Consider the following 24,256-nt stretch of genomic DNA (forward strand, 5'->3'; position numbering starts at 1 on the left):
AATAACATAATAGTTGTAAATATTTTTATCATCTATGCAACGGTCTAGTATAAAAACTACGCTGTAGTCTACTTATAAAAAAAATTGTTTACGAATTGTCCTTAGTTCAACTTATATTGTTATACATATATTGCCAATACTTCAGACAGTATATTTATTGTCAGTCTTAGAGTATTCCTTAGGAAAAATAATATACATCACGAAATTGGAGGATCGGTTTGTTCTATGTACAGTATTGCATATAGTAAATGTTGGAATTGGCTACCTGATGGAAGTGCAATCTAGTACTGACATCACTTTTCTACAATAGTGACCTGTCATTTCCTAGGTTACTACTTAGTAAATTTAGATCACTTTCGTGAAAACTCATTATTAGAATATATATATTTCAACTCAATTTGATTATAACATTTACTAGTTTTATAAAAGACAAATGTTTAATAACAGTAATTGTTTGTTTCGTAGTGTAAATTGAATACATGAAACTTCAAACTAGTTTCAAAATGTAAATTTTATGGACTATTTTAATATTAAACAGTTTTAAATATTATTACAGTGTTATCGCAGTTTGTATATCACCAATTGAAATCTAATTGTAAATATAAAAAATTGTACACTATTGTATTTCAACTACGTAATATTCTATTATTACTTTGATCACTAATAATAATAATAGAATATCACGTTTTAAAAATAACTATGTTTACCTCTATATCGACATAGGTATTATTAGACAGGCACCGGCAAATAAGTTATAAATATAGTGGCAACATTAACAAATAATTTACTATTGAACTATACCTTTGTGTCAAGATAGTCCTAGGACCTACTTCTATTCAATTTAATAAAGTTACATACAAAAGCAAACCATACATGAACAACAAATTTGTATTGTTAATTAATCTATCACATTTTTTTTGCATTCATTCATATATAAATAATACACATAAAACATTTTATACATACAGAAGTAGGATAGCAATAGTGACTATAAAAATACTACTGGAAAACGAATTATGTATACATCACAGCTGTTAGTTATTTTATTTATTTTGTGTTCGTTAATCGAATAACAATTGTATAAAGTAGCGGAGAATTTAAACTAATGTTTAAATTTTTATATACTATTTATAATCAAGGAGAAATCAAATTATCGACAAATATGATTAATTTTAAGGAAATCTGGTTACTCCTCCATTATTAAAAATGTAAAAACTGAAAATAACAATAGGTTATAACTAAAAGAATACAAATATACATATATTGTAGGGCGATATTGAGTTGTATGTGGCTCTGCTAAGGCCGCCATTATGAGGATCACCAAACGTTGCGGATATTATTGCCTACGGACTTGAGAAGCATCCATAGCTTTTATATGCTGGCTAACAATAATGAAACCCGTAATAAAACCCCTCCATATCCATATCATCATCGTCATCATAGTCGTCTTCTTGGAGGAAAATATCATCAGCTGAAAATTACACAATGTTATTATGAACTAGAATATCTGAACAATGAAGCATCTATTGAGGTTTGTAATCTCAATATACAGAAAAAGAAAAAGTAATTGTTACTTAGTAAGGGTTGTTTACGATCATTTCACTGACTAGCTTATTTCTCTAATACCGTCGCCTATATACATAAATAACGGCAGCACTGAGATCAGATCATGTAATACCTATGATACTATACTCTCTAATGCATTGCCATTCCTAAGAACTAAGGTCATGCCTTCGTTCCCTGTAATTTTACTACCATATTAATCTACCCATCAGACTAGAACAAAGCGTACAAAAAGTATGAGATCACGGTGCGCATACAACTTTATAAAGTAGTCTACGTACCATCATGTACCATCTTAATTCTCAGAAAATAGATGAAAAGTCTAAGATATTTCTAGAGCAGTGTTTCCCTACCTTTTTAGTGTCATGTCATACCTGAGGCTTTAAAAAAAATGTTCACTTAAGAAACTTAAATAATAATTTTTGGGAATTTATTAAAGAGTCCATTTTCGAATTGCCTTCCTGTGGGTCGTGGACCCCTCGTTGGGAAACACTGCACTAGAGCGTCCCCGACACTATCATATATAACGAAGTTGTGACACGAAAAAGCAATTTAATGATGTCATACCTTGGTCAATAATATCGTCGAAGGCGTCGTGGTCAAAAAGTTCATCTATAAGGGAATCATCGGAACTGTCGTCTAATATGCGGTCCACGAAATCTGGCCTAAAGTGAGGGTTGCAATGATCATCTGTTATGTTGACAATTAGCAATTTGTGTTCTGGTGTATCCTGAATAAACAAATAAATAATGGTAATGTATGGGACAATTCTTAGGAATCTTCAATTTCGTAATATTTTCTCGATGTGACGTCACATATTTTAAATGTTAACTATCTTCATTAATAGTTCAAATATCGTGTATGAATGATGATATATATTAGATTTTGAAATATCACATAAAGACACACAGTGTGACATTGTGTGACAAGGGACACACAATGTCACACTTTGTCGACCCCAACATTAACTTATGTCATAATTTATGGATAGCTCCATATGAAAACGGAGTATACAGGAATGTCTTGGAGTCGTAAGTACGTAAGATAATAAGTGAGCAATGCTATATTGCGAATATTTGCGTTTAATTTCAAGATAGAACTCGTAATTATAAAAACTACATTTAGGGCATGAAATTAATTCTAATAAATTAGCGCTAGTTGGTAGTTAGTATTCATTTTGTACATTTCAATTAAAAAATGTAAAATTACAACGATTATATAAAAGAGCAACTCGGTTATGAATGAACGGTAGATTAATATAAAATAACTATGACTATTCAAAATTGCTCTTATTAAGTTTTTTTGAATAAAGGATTTTAGGCTTTTTTTTATTAATGAATTGTTTTATAATACTTACTGGCAGTTCCAGTATAGCGGTACTAGCCACTCTTAATACCAAACGCCGCGGGTTATTTTCCACCGCTTTCAAGGCAGCTTCGATTATATTTTCTGATACATTGTCACAACCGCAAACATCAACTTCCTGAAATAGAAATAAAAATAATATAGTACGGCGATAAATCAATAATGACGAATTGTGTTGTCACTGTACCTCCAGCCGCGGGCAGCGAGCGCGAGCGCGAGCGCGAGCGCGAGGCCGGGCGCGGCGGAGGCGCGGTGGGCGGGGGCGGGGGCGGGGGTCACTGTACCTCGAGCCGCGGGCAGGCGAGCAGGGCGCAGGCGGAGGCGCGGCGCGGCGGGCGGGGGCGGGGGCGGGGGTCACTGTACCTCGAGCCGCGGGCAGGCAGCGAGCGCGAGCGCGAGGGGCGCGGCGGAGCCGCGGGCAGGCCGCAGCGAGCGCGAGCGCGGCGGGCGGGGGGCGGCGGGGGAGAGCCGCGGGCAGGCGAGCGCGAGCGCGAGCGGCGGGCGCGGGAGGCGCGGCGCGGAGGCGCGGCGGGCGGGGGTCACTGTACCTCGAGCCGCGGGCGAGCGCGAGCGCAGGGGCGCGGCGAGCGCGAGCGCGAGGGGCGGAGGCGCGGCGGGCGGCGGGGGCGGGGGGAGAGCCGCGGCAGCGAGCGCGAGCGCGAGGGGCGCGGCGGAGACCGCGAGCAGGGCGCGGAGGCGCGGCGGGCGGGGGGCGGGGGCGGGGGTCACTGTACCTCGAGCCGCGGGCAGGCAGCGAGCGCGAGCGCGAGGGGCGCGGCGGAGACCGCGGGCAGGCCGCAGGCGAGCAGGGCGCGGAGGCGCGGCGGGCGGGGGGCGGGGGCGGGGGTCACTGTACCTCGAGCCGCGGGCAGGCAGCGAGCGCGAGCGCGAGGGGCGCGGCGGAGACCGCGGGCAGGCCGCAGGCGAGCAGGGCGCGGAGGCGCGGCAGGCGCGCGGCGGCGGCGAGCCCGTGGTCCGTGAGCCGCGTGAGGTAGGAGACGTCGAGCCGCTCCAGCGCCGGACAGCCCGCGCACACCGCGGCCACGCCCTCGTCGCCCACCCCTGCAACGCACCACGTACTCCGGTCACTTATGGCCGCGGTTTCGACCTTTGTATTTGTGGACGTTGTACAATTTAAAAATGGAATACGATTAACAATATACAAATAAAAAAATGACGACGAAGACGGATACAATTGTAGCAGATGGTGGATGACATGCAAATAGGAATAAGTAGAAATTATGATATAAATAATAACGCATATAACTGACCTGTATGATGAGAACCCTTCCTCGAATTACAACATGAGACGTCCAGCGACTTTAGTTCGGAGCACGACTGGGCGATTCGCTTCAACACCGCGTTAGTAATGTAAATATTTCTGCTGAAGTTTAAACTTGTTATTCGTTCTAGTTTCGCGATCGCGTCACAGAAGTCACGGTTACTTTGCTGATTGTTCCAGCCCATGTCTACTGAGGCATATTCACACAACGACAATTTCTCTAGCTTCGGCAACTTGAGGAGCATGCATGGCACCTTACTCCATAGGGTTGCTGGACATGCGTCCATCTTTAGTGCAGTGAGATTTGGCAAGGAATCGATGGCAGCAGTGAGCAGCGTGCCTTGTAGACTGTAACAGTTGTAGAACGACAGAGAAGTCAGGTTTAAAGGGTTCACGCCGGTGAGGAAGAGGCCGGTCACATGTGTGTTGTTGGCAACAGTCAAACTTCCGATGTTCGAATTCCCCTTCACCAGATGTACCAAACTGGAATCTGAAAGCTGGCAAGCAATATCAATTAATCAATTAATTGTAATATCCAATTTTAACTTAAAAAGTTATACATTATTTTGACTTGTTGTATTGTTACAAATAATATAAAAATAAACCTATATAAAATAAAATAGTGGTGTGACAGACGAATGAGTCAAGCATATGGACAAAATACAGTAAAATATACATTTACAATTCAGAGCGCTAAAAATAAATCAAACCATGTAATTGATTAAACATACCTTATTACATGATATGAACGAAATTGATTTCAAATTTTTGCATCCGTAAATCAGTGGATTCCAATTTTTTGTATGCATTCCTACAATCTGAAAAGTGAATAATAATATGAGTATTAGTGTAAGTAATATCGCTATTAAAAAAATGGAGCCTAAATTTTCCCCTGGCTACCATCAAGTAGCCAGGGGAAACTTTAGGCTAGTATGTATTTTTTAATTCCTAAATTCATAAAAAAAAACCAAAAATTTTTTGGAGTGCGCTGAATACTTATAACTTACGGGTATAACAACCTATTCTCGGATCTAGGGAGTACATATACACATAAAAAAATCATGATAAACGATATAGTAGTTTAGATCGCGAACAAACATGATGAAATGAAATTCTTATACATTAAGATAACTTTAAGATGAAACTAATGTTGAGCAATACTTGAGTGCTAATGAAATTATGATTTAAATATTTAAAACAATATAATAATGTCTATTTCATTAAGCATTCATTCATTAATTTCACTACTAGTTACGTTATATTATAATGGTTATAACTGGTTATATTTATAAGACGAAACTAGATTGATATGTTGAGTATAAAACTGGTTACGCAATATACGAGTACATGAACTGCTCGGCTTACTTTGAGCTCTTCGAGGTCTGGACAGAACTTGCCGATGGCGTGCGCCGTTCGGTCATTGAGCGCAGACCAGGGGTGGTCTATATACAGCCGAGTCAACGTGAGCCGCGCGAGCAGCCGCCGCAGCACTGCCGTCGTCAGCTTTACCGGGTGTTTCGGCCACCATGACGTCTTGTATAAGCGTATACCTGTACAGTGCACACCCACATCATATAGACAGTTCTTATGTTTAGAAATTTTGTTCATTTTAATTAAGAAAAAGTTTGTACTTCGTTCGCTTGTTATATACAAGTCGCGGTTAATAATAGCTAGTGGAAAAATGAATAAATAATATGAAAATGTATTTTTTTATTTAACACTGGAAAACATTGATTATAAATCTTTTTTTTTCGGGAATATATGTGTACTGTATTTAAATAATAATTTAAGTAAAAAGCAAATCAAGCTACATATTTAATTTGGCAGTTCCCGCCTTTTTACAAATACAGACTCTTCTATAAAACAGAGTACACTATAAACATCCAGTACACACATTATAGATTAATTATAGAAACACGTGTTGAATTAAGAAACTTATGATGATATAGATTGATGAAGAACAAATACTTACCTTCTAAATATTCCTGCACCATACATTGCCATTTCTTACTAACTCTCTCAGACAAAATGAGATCTCTTATTGGTACATATGACATTATTTGATGTAAACAGTCTATGTTCAATATGTTCAGTATGCTGGAGTCATCTTCATCATCTGACCCCTCTCTTTCATTTGATTGCTCTTCACTCTAAAAATGTATAGGATAAAAATATAATTAAACCAAGAACTATAAAATCACAATGAGGCGAATTATACAGTGTTTTAGTTCGAGTTTCCGATAAATGACTCACGTATCGTACGTTATATTTCACCAACGAAATAGAAATATACAAAGGAGGGTCTCACCCTTCACCCCTCTGAACGATAGCCATTTTTAAATTTAGTATTTACAAGTTCACTAACTAATTTTTCCTTGTTTTCATGTCTCCCCCAAATATGGTCTTATTTGAAAGATTATAATATTGCCAGCATTAAAAATAATTTGTATTAAGAATTTTGGTTGAAAATTACTTTAATGTTATACAATTATATATGGGTATTAATATTCATTAACTACTTTAAAATTAAGTAATCAACTTTAATATAAATAAATACTACATTAACATAGGTGATGACCTTTAAGGTCATGACCCATGATGATATCCGAATTACCATGTCTAAGAATCAAGACTTAAAAAAACTCACAGTTGTAGCATTTTTTTCTGAACAGGTTGCAATGCCACTGTCTGTATTATGTGTTGAAGACTCTGGACACTCTAGAACAATATAGTTATGACTAAATAATATAAATCAAATGTTTTTGTCTCAGTTCATCTTATTATCGCTCCTACATAACGCATTGGATTTTGATACGGTTTTCATTATAATTTAGATTATATCCATGTGGTTTATACCCTAAAACTTTGTTTAGCATACAATATAAAAAATGTATAAAAGGTAGAGTTGATGGATATTACAACAACTTTTCTTTCATCTACTATAAAAAATAAAAATTTAAATACCATATTCCCGTCAGGTAAAAAATAACTTCCAATCTCAAAACTAGTATAATCTTTTCACACAGAATGTAACACACAGAAAATGTTAAAGTTCCTTACAGAAAAATGTTTACAATGAATGTACTAGACAGTAGAGTAATTTTCATAACCCATCAGACAATTTCCATCACCAATCCAGGCTTCTCTGGATAACATTCTGGTTAATAAATCACTTTTTCCATCGGAAGTGTGAACAAATACTACATAAAACAAAATTACAATTTTCGTGATGAAACTCTCTGTTGTATTCACTTTCTGTTCTATAATATATTAATATCACAACACTAATGTAATTACCCTACATATTTAAGTAGTTATATATATGTAGTACATATATATAATTATACATATGATGTAAGTAGTAATAACACAACAAAAAATATTAAATTACCTTCCTGATCATTGCTTGTATTGCTAGCTTCATTGAACCGAGCATCAGAATGTGACCTCCACTGTACTTTACCATCAGAATCCTCTGTGGGCTGGTGCCAACTGTCAGCTGGATAAGTTCTTAGATTTTGGCCACGAAGCATCTTCTCATGGCTAGGTGCTTTTAACGCTCTATAAATATTTTCCATAATTATAATAACAATAATTGATCATTTAATCAGCACCATAATACAGCGTAAACATATATAAAACTAAAAAACTACTATGGGGCTCAGCTAATATAATATAATCAAATAACGAAATCCTACAGAGATTCCAGAATAATGGTCTAAATATTAACAAATGTACCATGGTTTACAAGGAATGATGAAGTATCCCAACTGGGATGTCAAGGTACTTGTGTACTGTGTATAAATAGTCATTTAAGCACAGGCTTGAATACCATGCCAACAAATTAGCCCTAAAGTTTCTAGAAACAAGTCACGATTAATTCTACCTGAAGAGGGAATGTCTGGCCAAAATATACTCCTTATGCACAATAAAAGGAATTTACATCAAAACTTATAAAGCAATTTATGAATATATTATCTCTCCAGTAGAAGATATCTAAATAATGTAAAAAGAACTAAAATACAAAAATTATGCTGAAGATAATGGCTGTATGGGCTTAGACTCTTTGCCTTTCCTATAAGGATAAATAAAACTAAAAAAAATATACTAATATCACAAAACAAATTAAATTTGATATTTATAAGTCTGATTATAGCCATAAGTCTGAAACCAGATAAATAAAGATAACAGGGGTACATATTTTAATAACCTTATAAATAATTTTTCTTACCTATGTGCATCTTCAGGATTACTGAAAGTAACAAATCCATATGTGGGTATGGGATCCCGATTTGGCCCCATACTCATTATTTTCAACCAACAACTCTTGATGAAGCCATATGGTGCAAATACTCCAAATAAGTCTGTACGAGTTGTCTATAACAAAAATAAATGTTTCAGCTAAATGATCAATGGGAAAGCCAAGATCATTACAAAATATTAAACATATTTCAAGCAGTACCTTTAGTGGAAGATTAGTGACATATAATTTTCTAATTGGTATACCATCTTCTGTGTGTGTAGGAATATTTCTAAAGCCGTACGGCAAAACCTGAATATTACCAATTTCATCTGAAAAAATACAATGCAATACAAAAATTGTAGGGTAGCAGCACAATGTTACAAAATGTAGTAAACTTTCATTTATAACATGATGATATCTTTGTATTATCTTCTAAAAACTCTTCTAAACTTTAAAATGAAGAATATCGAATATTTGTTACATACAGATTTCGCGTTGAATGACACGGAATATAGCAGGATCGTTAAAAATCGGATCACCGTCATCTTCGAAAATTGACATGGTGACGAAGACCCTATGGCACAAAATATATATCACTCTATAAATATATTTGCACTGAACATTCAGGGTAACGATTTGAATAACAAGCCAATACAGTAAATTTCGAATAAATAGTAAAATAAGAAATAGCTAAACCCAAACAACAGAACATAACAGATAAAGTATAAAGTGGGGATGTACACACAGCTTGTCGATATCGATACGATAATGTTAAATAAACACAATGTTTCATTAACAAATATAAAAGCATTGACGGTAATGCATTGTTTATAAGATAGTGTTACCATATTATGTTATCTGTGGTGCTACTATATATTACATACTATATATTCTTAAACTAATATTCTCTTATCTGTAGTACTACTTACAATATGTTATTTAAGATGTCAATCGCACATGGTTATTTTTGGATCATTTTAGCACTGATCGCAACATCGATATTTACATTTCTATTTTAGTGCGTTACACTATTTTTTTTCTTCTGTTTGGTCTTTAACGGCTAGGCAAAGGGATTTGTCCTCATACAGCCATGTTTGCATGTTCTTGATGTATTTAATTTTTTTTAGTTTATTTTATATATCTTGAATTCTTAATGTAATAATACAAAAAATGTTCTTAGTTACCTAATAATTCCTGAAGAGAGCGGGACAAGCCTCCCACCATGGCAAACGATAAGTAGTCTCCCGGACAGAAGATATCTCTATCTAGATCTTATAGAAAACCCTCTATATCGGAACATACACTCCTTAAGCGCCAAATATTTCCCATACAACGAGTATAGAACCATCTCACCCGGACCAAGATACATCACAGCAAAGATCACATCCTGCACTACCCTCTATTTAGTTTCTGCCTCACGAGTAATTTTTTTACTATATATTAATATTTAATACGTTGTACATTCAAATCCTTAGACTATACGACCATATAATCATAGATAATAAATGATATGTAGAACTGACACTGGCAAAATTACTATTACAAATGCCATACGATATTAAAAAATATATCTTCAAAACATCCTTGTCATTTTGCGCAATTACTACGAGTTAGTTTACTTTAATTGTATAATTTCTAATTATGAACCTTAATGGTGCACTATATATATTAATTGCAAAGTAAAATCAAAGTTGTTATAATTCTGTTGTTTGTAAATACTATAAAAATATTTTATAATTAATCGTCTATTACTGTAAACAAAAACGTATAAAAAAATTCCAAGAATTTTTTAATATAAATTATTAGACCATGGAAACAGAAACTTGTCTATTTTTGGGAATAAAAGTGAAACCTGGGCCATTAGAACGCTATAAGGTTGAGAATTTTGGCCTTGACAATACTGTGGTTCATTTAAAAACCGAAGCAGAAAAGAAAGTTAATATACCGTCTACATCGCTTGGTAAGAACTCTTACCCTCTTCTTATTTTTTGTTCTACGTTTTCTACGTATATCATATACTTTTGTAAATCCATACATAGTAGGATGTACAAAAATAATTATGTACGTAATTATATCTGTTGTCTAATATTCATAACACAAGCTCTACTTAGCTTAGGATTAAATGTTGTTCTCAGAATTGTCTTGGGTTTTTGTTATTATTTATTACTACTTCTGTGGTGTAAAAATTTTGCATTAGAAAGACATTTGTATTCAAAAATATAATTATATTGATCTGCATGTTCTCTACATTATATACATATATATACAAAAGCAGAGGTAATAAATGAGGTGTTCAGTACCTTATTACCAACTCTTCAGCCTGGGACTGAAAGCCACTATGAATTATCCTGAGTTGTTATTGTTATTAATGTTTTTGCATTCTATAAAATTTATGTACAATCTTTGTATTCATATTATGCTAGTACATAAAAAATAGTCTAAATTAACTTATATTTTAAGATTCTCAGATATTTTAATTTGTTCTGAATCTTTTAGAATTAATACATCATGGAAAAATACTTAAAGATGATGCTACTCTTCAAGATAGTGGTGTAAAAAATGGGGAAATGATTCATGTTCTAAAAAAGAAGGCTCCTGTAGTCTTACCTTCCCCTCCAACATATTCAGATATTGAACTACAACAACTGAATACATCTTTGAGAACTTTGGGATGCACCCCCAATGCACCAGGTTGGACTTTAGCTATGCAGGTAAATATTAAAATGTTATAGAAATAGAAATAATCTTTTTTCAAATAAACTTAATATAGGTACTTTTTAAGAAGAATAGTCACCCTTGTCAATTGAGCTGTCCCCTCTTCAAGTATCAGTTCAGTAGTTCATTGATTACACAAAAGTTAAATTACAGTTACTCTGATATATATGTGTAATACCAATAACAAATACAATTAAAATATTTAAATAAATATCTTACAAATACTGTTATAATTTTCAGTTGGTAAATGATGAGGCTTCTATGAGGGAAATTATGGCGCATGCACCATCTTTAGCAGAGGATTCTGTGTTGCTGTCAATTTTACATGAAGTTGAATTATTAGCAGCGTTGGGTGCAAATGAACAAACCATGCGTAGAGGTGTAAATGCGCACCCTGAACTTCCAGCTGCTTTATATCATTTGATACGTCTTGTTCGTATTTGGACTGGCTCACCATCACTACACGAGAATGGTATATAATTATGATAATATTACACAAAATAAATTAGCAGTAGTAATAGTAGTAGGCTAAATTATTTATGGGGCTTACAGTTGATTTTGTGACATCAGCACTTGTTAAATATAACAAGCAGACATAAATACATTAAATTAGTTGAGAAAAATTTGTTATATCTTAAGATATATAAATCGAGAATAAAGCTTACTCTCGATTCTATCTCTAATTTTATTTATTCTATTCAATCTCTTTAATCATATATGCTGTAAAAATAATTCTGCTAACCGTATTTATTTCCATGTGGCCCTTACCAAGCCCCAAAAAAAAAAGTTTTATTTAGATGCGCAATCACTAATGTATACTCGCAACCTTGCTGTAGAATTTAATTATATAGTACATGAAACAATGTTTATTATATCATTTGTGCAGTTTTTAAGAGATAAGACATTTGAGTGTAATTAACTCTATTTAATAATCAATAATAATAATAATTTAAATTAATCAGTTGCACCACCCACTTCTGGATTTGTCTATTCTCTGGAAGCACTATCCGAAGATGAAGATGCAGAAGAGGAAGATAATGAGGACAGTGAGAGGAATCCTATAACACAAGAACAATTAGCAGCCGCATTACAGGTTATTTAATTACTATTGTTGACACTTTTAATATTTTGTTTTTAATCTTTCAATCTTTCACTTCTATTGATTAACTTTAACACATTTAAAATGTTGTATGAAATAATTACTATAGAGAGATGCAATGCAAAAGGATGCAAGAATGGAAGACTGATCTAGTATCCATAATCAGTTAGTTTGTGTACAAACTGATCCATGAAAATGGCATTAGAAAAGTTAAGTAGGTTAGCAAGGTCTATTTATATGTTATATTAGCTTTCCTTAAAAGGTAACTCTAACCAAATCAATAATATTCCATATGAATAACAGAAATGTTAATAATTAATGTAATAAAATATTATGACCATAATTTCATGGTGTTTGAAGTGTCCAATAGATTCTTTTTTTTTTTTTTTTTTTCTTTTATCTATCTGCGATCAGCCAATTAGCTTTTATCAGATTTTATAGCTTTCGTTATCTGTCGCTTTGAGTTACCACATCCAATAATGTGGTCCTCTTTTTATATACATCAGCTGTTTTAAATCGAAGCCAGACGTGACCTTTTCAGCCTGCATACGTAATTCCTAGAGTCCAGGAGAGTTGTTGCTAGAGGGTTGGTATGGTGTTGAAGTCTTTGCCGGTAAGCCTTACATGAGCGTTTTATCTCTTCGTGCACCGTTGGGATCTCTGTGTAGTCATGCACCTCCCGGTTTTTTACATACCAAGGTGCATTGGTTATGATCTTTAACACCTTACTTTGGTAACGCTGAATTATTATAATATTAATAACGGTATTGTTATGAGGCAGAATACAGCCGTCGAGCGTCACTGGTGGGCAGTCTCCTCTTTTCAGGGTAAAGGTAATGTGATTTGATTTTTCAGCACTGGCTCTTATGCGCCATTTTTTAAGCCATAACCCTATATGGTTCAGGTGTTCTTGTAGTCTTGCTGTAGCCACTTCAGGTTCTCTGTGGCAGGCAAGTATAGCTGTATCATCTGCATATGTTGCAATCACCACATTTTCTGAGGTAGGTAGATCTGCAGTAAATATGGTATATAATAAAGGACCCAACACGGAACCCTGAGGAACACCAGCATCTATTGGATATAAGGAGGACAAACAGTCTTCGTATCGAACTTGAAATAGTCTGTGTTCTAGGTAGGATTTTATAAGCATAAAAGCAGAGTTGGGTAAGTACAGTTTAAGCTTATATAACAGGCCTTTGTGCCAAACTCGGTCGAAAGCTTGCTGCACATCAAGAAAGGCAGCTGAGCAATATTCTTTCTTTTCCATTGTTTGCCTGATGGTGTGAGCCACTCTGTGTATTTGTTCTGTCGTGCCATGTTGTTGGCGGAAACCGAATTGGTGATGTGGTATAACATTTTGATCTTTTAGATGCGTTAGCAAACGTTTCAGAATAAGTTTCTCAAGCAGTTTTGACAATATTGACAGGAGGCTTATTGGTCTATATGAGGTTATTTCTGTGGCAGGTTTTCCTGTTTTAAGAATCATGTTTATGATGGAGACCTTCCACAGGGAGGGAAAATATTGTTTTCTCAATATTGCGTTATAAAGATTGGTCAAGAGAAGAATACCTTTCTTTGGTATCTGCTTCAGGACTTCAGCTGTTATTAAGTCAAAACCAGGTGCCTTTTTATTCTTTAGACCATTAATGGTTCTCCTGACTTCTGCAGGTGTAACTGGTCGTAATGGCAATGACAGTTGTTGATCGCTGTTTATAACATTGTCTATTTCTGTCTCTGAGTCGCTGTCGTCTGACTTATTAGGCGTAAAAGCGTCTTTTAGGAAGTGAGCAAAGGTCTCAGCTTTATCAGCTGGTTTTCTCAACCAACCGCCATTTGTTCGCTTTAATGGTGCATTGTGTTCCTGTGGTCTTCTAAGAGATTTTGTTACTTTCCAAAGCGAGTATTCTTCTGCCTTATGTGGAGATAACGTCTTTAATTTGTCTTGAAGGGTTTTAGTCTCACATTCCTTTAAGACCTCTTTTAGTTCTTTTTGGGCTTTATTTAATGTCCTTTTAAGACCACGATCTCTGCTCGTCTGCCATTGGCGCCTTAGTTTCCTCTTTTCAGCTATCTTGATTCTAATTTCGGTAGTATAATTCTTGTTTTGTGGTTCTATCTCAATACTAGGTGTTGACTTCCATGCGGCTGTTTGTATCAAATTTGTGGTGTACCATGTAGCATTATCAATATCTTCTTCGGTTTTGAGAGGTACGTGCAATTTTGTATTCTCTTCGATGTAATCTTTAAATGCTGGCCAATCTGTCTTTCCATTATACAAAGCCTCACGTGACTCTTTCGAGATAAGTGTGGTGCTTAATGTACATATTACTGGCGAATGGTCAGAAGACCCATCCAGACATGATTCAACTTTTGTGTATAATCCAGATATCCCTTTGGTTATGAAGAAGTCTATAAGGTCTGGTATTTTATTACGGTCAGTAGGCCAATGTGTTGGTTCTCCAGTGGTAAGTACGTTCAGCTGTTTTCTTTCCAATGATTTAAACAATTCTCGACCTCTAGTGGTGGTAAGCCTAGAACCCCAGTAGGTATTTTTAGCGTTCCAATCTCCTCCGGCAATATATCTGCAACCTAGTCTGCAGAAGAAGTCATTGAATAATTGTTCGTCTAGTCGATGTCTTGGGGGACAGTATACAGCGATAATTTGGAGTGGTCCTTGCCAATCATCTACAGATACAATCGTAGCCTGTAAGTAAGCTTCTTTGAAATAAGGAAGAACATGATGTTTTATGTTTTCCTTTATAATGACGGCACTCCCAGCGTGGGATGTGCCATCAGGGTGGTTTGTGTAGTATATGTTATACCCCTTTATTGTAATAATTCTACCATCAGTCATGTGGGTTTCAGATACTAAAAGAATGTCAATTTTGTTGTGATTGATAAATAATTCCACTTCCTGCTTATAGGAGGCAGGCCATTAACATTCCATGTAGCAATTCTGAGATTTTTTACTTATTATATTTGGCAATTAATGTTGTGAGAAGTCCCATTAGGGTTCCCATCTGTTGAATTAATATATCTATTTTTTCTGATTGTTTTATTAAAATTTGTTGTAACAAATTTGTTGGCTGAGATTCTATAGTCTCTGATGTCCTACCCCAGTTTCCAGAATTTCTGGTCGCGGCTTTGAAGACTTTTGGTATATTTATATCATCATTATGTACTGAGTTTTGAGCAAGATGACAGTCTGTTTTGTGTAGTGGAGGAAATTCATTCATTGTTGGCGGGTACATTGGAATAAGTGGTTTAGTTGGCTGTTTTTTAATAAGTGGTGTTTTTGTACTTAATGGCTGTGTCATTTTTCTTGCCCTGATTTCTTTGTATACCTGGCAACCCTTATAATTGGCTGGGTGGTTAGCAAAGGGTACATGTTGCAGGTGTATTTCTGTCCTTTTTTGGACATTCTACAGTCTTGTGTCCTTCGCATTTGACACACCTATATGGAGCATACAGTTGTTTTTTGTGTGTCCATACTGCTGGCACCTGGTACATTGTGGGATTTCACTTGATTTCCGAGGATCTTCAATTTTAACTCTAGTATTGTATATAAACTCTATTCTTTTTATATCTGAGTTCTTTGGACTAGGTTCAATGTTCACAAAGAACATATTTAGCGGCTTCTTATTTCTTCTGGATATTGCACATATTACTTCACCTCTGACTTTATTTCCAGTTTTTTCTATTTCTTCTATAATAGCTGTTTTCGGAGTGGTATGATGTAGATTTTTGATCACAATTCTGTAGCATTTATTTTGTTTTTGTGTAAAAGTGTGACCAATAAGTCCAACAGTATCAATCAAGCTTTTGTAGGTTTCAGTACATTATGTCATTAGTCTCAGCTGATCCTTGTTGATTATTTTGTATGAGTAGTTACCTCCGGGAATGTCCTTATTCAACAGTTCCGTTAGCTTTGAAATGTCCTCAATACCATAGAGAATTATTGGTGGTGGTTTATTAACTTTTCTTTGAATGTTATGGCTTTCCTCAGAATCCTCAGTCAGGTCTACAGGCAACCCGTCATACCGATTGGAGGTGATTACATTTTGTGAGGGACTTAATGGTCTTTCCTCATGTGGTGGACTACTTGACAGTTTTTTTCTTTTTGGATTTCGTTGTACTGGAGCTCTTTGCCATGTGGGGGGACAAGTTTTTTGGTATTTTGGATCAACATTCTCTTGAGTTGTCTGGGAGTGTTCTTGTGTACGAGGATCATTTCCCGTTGAATGTGATCTGGTTCTTGAGACAAATAGGCTCGGGTGGAAGGCCTGTTGGACAAATTTTTTATTTGTGTCCAATAGATTCTAAAATCTAAAAATTATCTTGTGTTTTACTTTTTGTAGGCAGCAACAGAGGCGGTGTCCTCGTCAACTCCTCGAGGTAATGGGCATGAGAGCCTGGTGCGGCTGCTTCAAGCTGCTGAACAACCAACTCGCAGTACATCATCTGTACCAGAGACAAACACGCCAACCGCATCAGGTAAAAAATCTCTATTTATTTTCCTTTAATTAATTGTCTATGGCCAGTATTTTCCCCATGTGGTGGTATTACGAATGGCCATCGGTAGAATTTATGTATAAACATAAATTCTACCGATTGGAGCAGCCATGCAACGAATTTGATGTCATTGTTTCTTGTAACTTGAATCTTGAAATGAGTATGCTTAAGTAACAAAAATACTTACACCCAAAGTTGGCTCTACATCCATATGTATACTCCGTTTCGGAACTTTAGAAAAGAAAACCAAACATTTTATTATTAAAAATATATGAGCAGTCAGTATTTGTTTGTTGTCAATTTCAAATAAATCTGCATAAATATTACAGACGTGACCCATTTTTCCAGTTTACGATGTTTGAAGAACCATGGTTTATTGGGAATAAGCGATTGGATTTCTCCGTAATATTTCGCTTTTAGTAGCTGTGACTTTTGCCAGATGTCATTCCAAACCTTGAACATTTGAGGTTTCATATGACTTCGCAAATCACGAGAGTAGTAACGATCGTGGGTGTTGCAACCAATCAATGTCGCTTTCCGAGCCCATGAGTCCACAACTTCATTGCCTAGTATACCAGAATGACTCGGTATCCATGCCAGTACCACTTCTAGTTCAGAACGCTGGTATTTGTGTAGAATTTCACGAATTTGCATGGAGGCAAGAAATATGTTTTTAGAGTGGAATGGTAGTCTAGTGATATCCTGCAAGCAACTCAGTGAATCTGATAATGTCAAGGACTTGTTAATATTGTGGGAATATACGAGGTGGCTTCTAAAATGGCTAATGTTTCTCCAGTAGATGTCATAAGTGGGGATTTAAAGTTCAAAGCTATTTTATATTTAGGGATCCAGACAGAAAAACCAACATCATAATCATCCCTTATTTTAGATGCGTCCGTAAAGAATAAGGTCCATTCATTAAAGTTTTCTGATATTATTTTATTTAGGTCCTGATTGGGTGTCGGTGAGTTTTTCTGAATACCAAGATTAAACAGGACTCTAGGTTGGAATATTAAGGAGTCGTAGTCGAATTCAAAAATTGGATTTCGATGGACTTTAATAATTTGGGTTGGTAGGTTTTTAAGTTTTCGGTAACTGTTGACTATTGGGGGCAGATCCTTGTGTGACCAGTAAGTAGATGTAAAGACCAGGTCAGAAAGGGAATCAAGGGCACGAAATAAAGGATGAGTATTATATTGGGCTACATTAAAGAAGAATCGGTCAGAAAGAAATTGGTGACGGTGGAGAGGGGGGTCAACACATTATAATCGGAGAGCATTAGTCGGAGACGACTTCATTGCACCCAGAATTATGCGCAAACATTTTGCATGGAGCCTATCAAACTTGGCAATGGCAATTTTGTTGCATGGTTCTAAAAGAAAGCAACCATAATCGAAGTGGCTTCTAATTAAAGCATTATATAGAAGTTTTTGGCTATAGGGGTGAGAACCCCATCGAACTCCAGAGAGAGCTTTTATAATATTAATGCTGCTTTCACACTTGTTGGATATGTAGGCAATGTGTTGAAGACCTGTAAGCCTAGAATTTAGGATCATGCCCAGGATCTTTACTTTGTCCTCAATCCTGATATTTTCATTATTGAGTGCAAGTTGGATAGTAGGGATTTGCCTCTTGCGGGTAAAAACAACCGCAGAGCATTTTGGAATCGATAAAGACAAACCATGATCTTCTAACCATTGGTTTCGGTACCACAATGCATTGTTCAAACGGGATGTAGTCATGTGGGGAATCTGATACTGCAGTATCAGATTCCCCACAACACACAACAGTACAATATCATCTGCATACTGTAATATTTTACAAAAACATGTCACAGATGTCTCTAGGTCGGAAGTATATATATTAAAAACAATTGTACTTAGGACCGATCCTTGGGGTAAGCCCTTTCAAACTAGCCTCGGGGGAAGCAAAGTACCATTAACGCGTAGAGAAATTGATCAACACATAAAGAGGTTACAAATGATATGGATTAATCTCGCAGGGATACTCAGCTGTTGCCTTTTCTGCCTGAGTACTGGGAGTTGGGCATTATCGTATGTAGATGAGATGTCAAGGAAGGTACCAATAAGGTGTTCATTTTTTGAGAATGCAAGGCGGATCTCAGTGGTGAAAATGCTTAAATTGTCAATAGTTCCCATTCCCCGTCTAAAACCGAATTGATTGTTTGCTAATAGCCCCTTAGTCTCTATGATCCATTCAAGCCTATTTTTAATTAAATGTTCCGTGATTTTAGCGAGAGGGGAGGATAACGCTATTGGTCTATAGGAATCAGAATGTGACGGGTTTTTCCCAAGCTTTCAAATAGGGACTATAATTTGAGTCTTCCAGGATTCAGGAATGATTCCTGTAGTGAAAACAGCATTAATGATATCAAGCAGTTTCTTTTGGGCGAAAACTAAAGATTTTGTGATGAAAGAATAGAGTATGCCATCTATGCCTGGGGAAGAGCTATTATTGAAAGTGGAAGAGGGAAGAAAGGATGGGAAACAATCTTGAAAAGGAACATATGATGGAGCTAATTTGTTGAGTAGGTCCTCCAACCAAGATGCTGAGACACTGGAGTCCTCATTGGGGCAATTACGTGATTTACGATAGGAGTTGACTTTTTTCCATACCAGCGAAGGGGATGTTCTTGGTGATAATGATCCACAAAAAGTGTACCATCCCATTTTTTTTTTTCTTTGCTAAGAATCTTTTAGTATGGGCACTGGTCCTACGGAAGTTAACAGAATTATTCATAGTTAGGTTTAGTTTATATTTGTTCTCAGCCTCGTTGCGTTGTTTAACGCTGGCAGTGCATTCAGAGTCCCACCAAGGAGGGGAAGGTATTTTTTTAAGGGAACTGTTTTTGACGGGGATTGAATCATCGGCAGCCGAGAGTAATGCAGAAATGAAATCATTATATTGCTGAATATGGCTACAATCTGGAGGGATGTGAGTTTTTCGAGAGGAGAATTTTTGCCAGTTGGCTTTGGTTATTCTATACTTTAGAAGAGGTTGTGGAATTTTGGGAGTTGCAATTTGGAATCTGGAACAATTAATTATTGTTATAATAATAGGAGTATGGTCACTTCCAAATGAGTTTCAGAGATAGCAGCGACAGTGGGTTTATGGTTGTTGAGGAGATGGATAAGGTCTTGTTTTTTATGTCTGATACTCCTAGTATTCCACTGTAGAACCGCTGTAGAACAACTGGTCCGTTATTAGAAGATAGGATGTTAAAAGTGGATAGGAGTTGCTGAATCAAGAAAACGACATTGGACGGTAATGCATCGGAGAATTTAGAAATTATGTTAATTAGGGAACAAGTAAGTAGTTCTATTAAATTGTCATTTGGGGTAGCAAGGGGGGTGGTATCAGTATTACGTTCTTGGTGGTATCTAAGGGCAAGTATGATATTATAGTGAGCTTCACGGTCATAGGATTTGCCCGGGTTAGGTCTGGGTCTTGGAGACTTGTATATCGTCTTGCGATTTTTCTGGGGAGTTTTAGAAGAAGAGGAGTGGAGAGACTTTTGATATGTTTGTGTTATGGTTGCCTGTGAGAGGTTAGAGGCTGGAGCTGATGCCATATCTGCATAAGAACGTTTGGGATTAGGGAACCTGGCTGATGCTTCCATATGACTAATATTTTCTTCTACCATAATGATCTTAATATTCTTTTGTCTGACATGTTCGGGACAAATTGAGTTTGTGGCTTGATGATTTGTACTATCACAAAGGGTACTGAATGGCGATTCATCTTTTTGGTCACAGTTGTCTCCAGAATGTTGAGATCCACATTGATAACACCTGGGTTGAGATCTCCACTATATGACTAAAGCGGCAGCAATTACGGCATCGAATAGTTGGGAGATTGTAAGGAAAGACAGGGAGGGAAGTATTAAAACAATATAAAGTATATTTTTGGTAGTTGTTGATGGGATCCAAGAGACGGTATTGTCAGGCTTGCGTGATTTAGTGTTGAGCCTTCTGGCTCTAATTATCTGTCCAAAATAGTCAGGGGATATTAAATTAAATACTAATTCTTCTAAAGACCAGTCTGTGGGAATGTTGCGTATAACACCCATGCGAGAAATCTGGAACTTAGGTATCATTGCAGAATATTTGTTATTTGACAAGATTGGATTGTCAACAAAGTTATTGGCATCAGAGTATGTTTTAAATTCTACTGAGATTTTATTTCTCCCCAATGCTTTTATACCTCCCTCTTTAATACCCACAATATTATTTTTATGTATAAACTGTGCGAATTTAAGTAGACGTATTGAGAAACCAGCAGCTGTGTCTGGTTCCACTCTGGTAATATGTACAGAATAAGGTGCAGAATCTGTGATTTTATATTTAAATGAGTTATCATTTTCAAAGCCAGGTTTTGTGTATACGGATTGGATGGAATCTGATGGTGAGTTAACTTTCTTAATTTCGTCAGCATTTAGGTCATTCGTTGCTTGTCTTTTTCTTGAGACTAAGGAAGTATCCAGACTCAACTGATCAGAGATAGATTAGCAGTAGTTCCCCCATCATCAGGGGGATCTTCGTCTGCACCCATCTCCATCATTTTTGTGATGGAGATGGGTCACATATAGGAAAAATAAATACTTACGCCAACACCAGTAACAAACACAACACAAAACAGGTAAAACAACACAAAATGTCAAAGTGATTTTAAGCCTAAAATATGTAAATGTAACGGAAACCACGTGTCAATCCAACACAATCCAAAACCATTTCATTTATAACTCCACAATACCTTTGTTCTACTGTCCCACTGACATTTGTGAAATTACCCTCTTATTTCCTGTATTTGCAGGCACAAATCGTACAGTAATAACACCGGAAATGTTCAGAGACGCTATTTGGGATGCAATTGCAACTAACAGAGGTAGTAGTGCTAGAGAACCTACTAGTACACCGATGGAACAGAGCACTGCAGGTATTTATGAACAAACATACCACAACTAATATACTAGATGGGGTAGTTAAAAGCATTGCTAATTGTCGACGTCAAGGTGAACGCGACACTTGACATACCCACATTTCACAGTGGTTAAGACGGTAATAAATAATGAATTGATGCAGTTATTTTTGTCGACTAGATTTATACTTACGTCCTTCTGGGTGTAAGTCAGAGTAGTAAACAGACGGACTACTAGACCACAGCGTTCGCCTATTATTGTATGTTTTGTTAATAATATTGACTTAATTTAGAGTAGCACTGTGGCAGAGTGGTTTTCTAAGAGTCTGAGCGTACAATCGACAAATCGTCTGGTTGGCCTATTATTATCCAAATTCATCATTGTAAATTTACATAACTGAATAGAGCTAAATGGTTTACTAAGTAATACTGTAGCAATCTATAAATTGTTGTTGGTACGTGATGATGGCTTCAGCAGATTACTGGTGTGAAATCATAGATTTTGCTTACTTTCTTGAATTTATTGGTAAAAATAATATGAATAGAAATTTTGGTGAGTGAACCAAATTTGGTGAGTTTGTTGCCTCAAATCACAAATTTTATAAGAGCTGTCTTGTTATATGGAGAATGAATAGGTATTATTAGTATAGTTTTGTTGCTGCTTGCTGTACGCGACAGTTGTATACTGACAAATTAAAATGTGATTGTTTCCTTAGCCTCATCATCACAAAGCCCTGCAGTACGGGATGAAGAATATGCAACTCAACTGCATCGTATGCACGAAATGGGCCTCCTAAATGATGCTCTCAATCTTAGAGCTTTGCTCATTTGTTCAGGTAAATATTATTTTCAATATATATTTTCAACATCATCATCTGCCTCATCCTTATCCAATTTATTTGGGGTCGGCTTTATATGTTTTTCTCTTCCATTCATCCCTGTTCAGAGTCATCTTGTTATTTACTCCCTTTCTTACCATATATTTTCAATAAGTTATCTTGTTACAATATATGATATATAGAAAAAAACTAGCTATTTATGATTTTCCATTAATCAGGAATATAAGAATAACATTTATTTCATAAAATATAACTTAAGTAACATTGTAACTATGACCCCACACTAGGCTATGCCTGTATCGTGGAATGCTATGATACCGGAAATTACCGTCATATAAACATAGTGACTTAGTTCACACACGTATATTAAGACTTCTTAAGTTTAAAAATTGCTTAAATTAATTACATATTATTGTAATTTTCCCAGTACTAAACTAATATATTTATTTACAGGTGATGTAAATTCTGCAATAAACTTGGTGTTTAGTGGCGCTATCGAAGACGAATAATTTATTTGATTATATATGACCTGTGTAATTATAATATCCTAATTAATGCATGTACACGACGGAAAGCCATTTTATATGTGATGTCAAATTTGACTATATTATTACTAATTCACTACCAAGGATTGTTCACTGTAATAGGCATTGTTAATGGCTAATGACAAACATAAAATAAATTATATATTTTATTTCATCAAACTTTTAACGTTTCATTTCTAATCTGTTAATTTTATTGCACTTCCTTTGGTTTATCTTTTGGTGATTTCGACTACAGATAGGTATCAAATCTTGAAACGTTAGAAGATAGTATACAATTCTAGTACCTGCTCAACAGATATAAAATTGAAAGTCGCCATGGGAGGAGAATGTGTTGGACACAGTATGATATTTTCTATTTATAAGAAGAAGTAGGGGAAGTAAAAATATCTATTTTTACAGTAGCAGGCCGTCTTCATATCTTCTCATAATCTCGCAATTCCGATCGTGGATTTCAACAATAAAGATACATCTAAGACAAACAGTTGCCACCGACAGTATGGTAAACAATCCAAAATTATATTTTTAATGGTAAATCAGACTTGACCCTTTGACTTTACTGCAATATTTTACATATGTATTATATATATCACAAAGAGTGTTCCGAGGAATCGCTGCTATTTCACCATCGCACATCCCGCCAGAAACTGATTTCCGTGTTTCCACCATTGCAGAGTCAGTCAGAAATATAAATTGATACAGTTTTTTTTATTACCGTCCAAATTTGAACTCTCGACCTCTTTGCTGTAATTCAGTGTAATAAATCAATAGGCCACATATTTCTAAAACTTAAATAGAAAAAACTTCAAAATAATAGGGGATAGATATACAGGCTGTAACGGAAAGGGTATATCAAGCCAAAGGGATCGGATACAGCTGGTTATTCAAACCCTTTCTGCATATTTTCTGATCAAATGTACCTTAATACCTTAAACAATATTAAATTATTATTATTTTCTTTAACTAATTTAATGTCACATCAAAACAAACGTGTTCCAACACTAGCGATCATTAACCTCCACTCACACTCACGATTAAGTGATCGATGCTGTACGATATGTACCATAGAGATTTTCGGCAGCTATACATATTACGCAATACGAACAACGATGCACTTCGTATTTCATTTCTTTCACTATCCACTTATTCCGCTATCCA

At 36.1% G+C, this 24,256-nt stretch overlaps 2 protein-coding genes across 2 annotated transcripts; one reads left to right on the forward strand and one right to left on the reverse strand.

The window, feature by feature from the left end:
- Positions 1-491: 491 nt before the first annotated feature.
- LOC131853615 (F-box/LRR-repeat protein 2-like) lies at positions 492-9,206 on the reverse strand. The gene is made up of 13 exons (XM_059204571.1): positions 8,939-9,206; positions 8,673-8,782; positions 8,442-8,587; positions 7,602-7,771; positions 6,858-6,928; positions 6,183-6,360; positions 5,576-5,760; positions 4,942-5,028; positions 4,200-4,707; positions 3,785-3,990; positions 2,921-3,046; positions 2,131-2,293; positions 492-1,471 (listed from the first exon to the last, which is right to left on the reverse strand). Exons 1-13 carry the CDS (start codon positions 9,012-9,014, stop codon positions 1,383-1,385), a joined length of 2,115 nt encoding a protein of 704 aa, XP_059060554.1. The 5' UTR covers positions 9,015-9,206; the 3' UTR covers positions 492-1,382.
- Positions 9,207-10,040: 834 nt separating this feature from the next.
- On the forward strand, positions 10,041-23,245 carry LOC131853813 (ubiquitin-like protein 7). The gene is made up of 8 exons (XM_059204862.1): positions 10,041-10,413; positions 10,950-11,164; positions 11,409-11,640; positions 12,131-12,261; positions 16,626-16,761; positions 21,613-21,735; positions 22,434-22,553; positions 23,010-23,245. Exons 1-8 carry the CDS (start codon positions 10,263-10,265, stop codon positions 23,063-23,065), a joined length of 1,164 nt encoding a protein of 387 aa, XP_059060845.1. The 5' UTR covers positions 10,041-10,262; the 3' UTR covers positions 23,066-23,245.
- The last annotated feature ends 1,011 nt before the right edge of the window (positions 23,246-24,256 follow it).

The sequence above is a fragment of the Achroia grisella genome, unplaced genomic scaffold (assembly GCF_030625045.1).
Source record: "Achroia grisella isolate CSIRO2021 unplaced genomic scaffold, CSIRO_AGI_Agris_v1 utg1186, whole genome shotgun sequence".
Classification (NCBI taxonomy): Eukaryota; Metazoa; Arthropoda; class Insecta; order Lepidoptera; family Pyralidae; genus Achroia; species Achroia grisella.

Coding starts and splice junctions, on each gene's coding strand:
- LOC131853615 (XM_059204571.1), bottom strand. CDS start 9,014: ATGTCAATTTTCGAAGATGACGGTGATCCGATTTTTAACGATCCTGCT. Junction 7,772..8,441: donor AATCCTGAAGATGCACATAG/GTAAGAAAAATT, acceptor AAATATTTATAG/AGCGTTAAAAGCACCTAGCC. Junction 1,472..2,130: donor CGACGATATTATTGACCAAG/GTATGACATCAT, acceptor TGTAATTTTCAG/CTGATGATATTTTCCTCCAA.
- LOC131853813 (XM_059204862.1), top strand. CDS start 10,263: ATGGAAACAGAAACTTGTCTATTTTTGGGAATAAAAGTGAAACCTGGG. Junction 11,641..12,130: donor ACCATCACTACACGAGAATG/GTATATAATTAT, acceptor TAAATTAATCAG/TTGCACCACCCACTTCTGGA. Junction 21,736..22,433: donor GATGGAACAGAGCACTGCAG/GTATTTATGAAC, acceptor TTGTTTCCTTAG/CCTCATCATCACAAAGCCCT.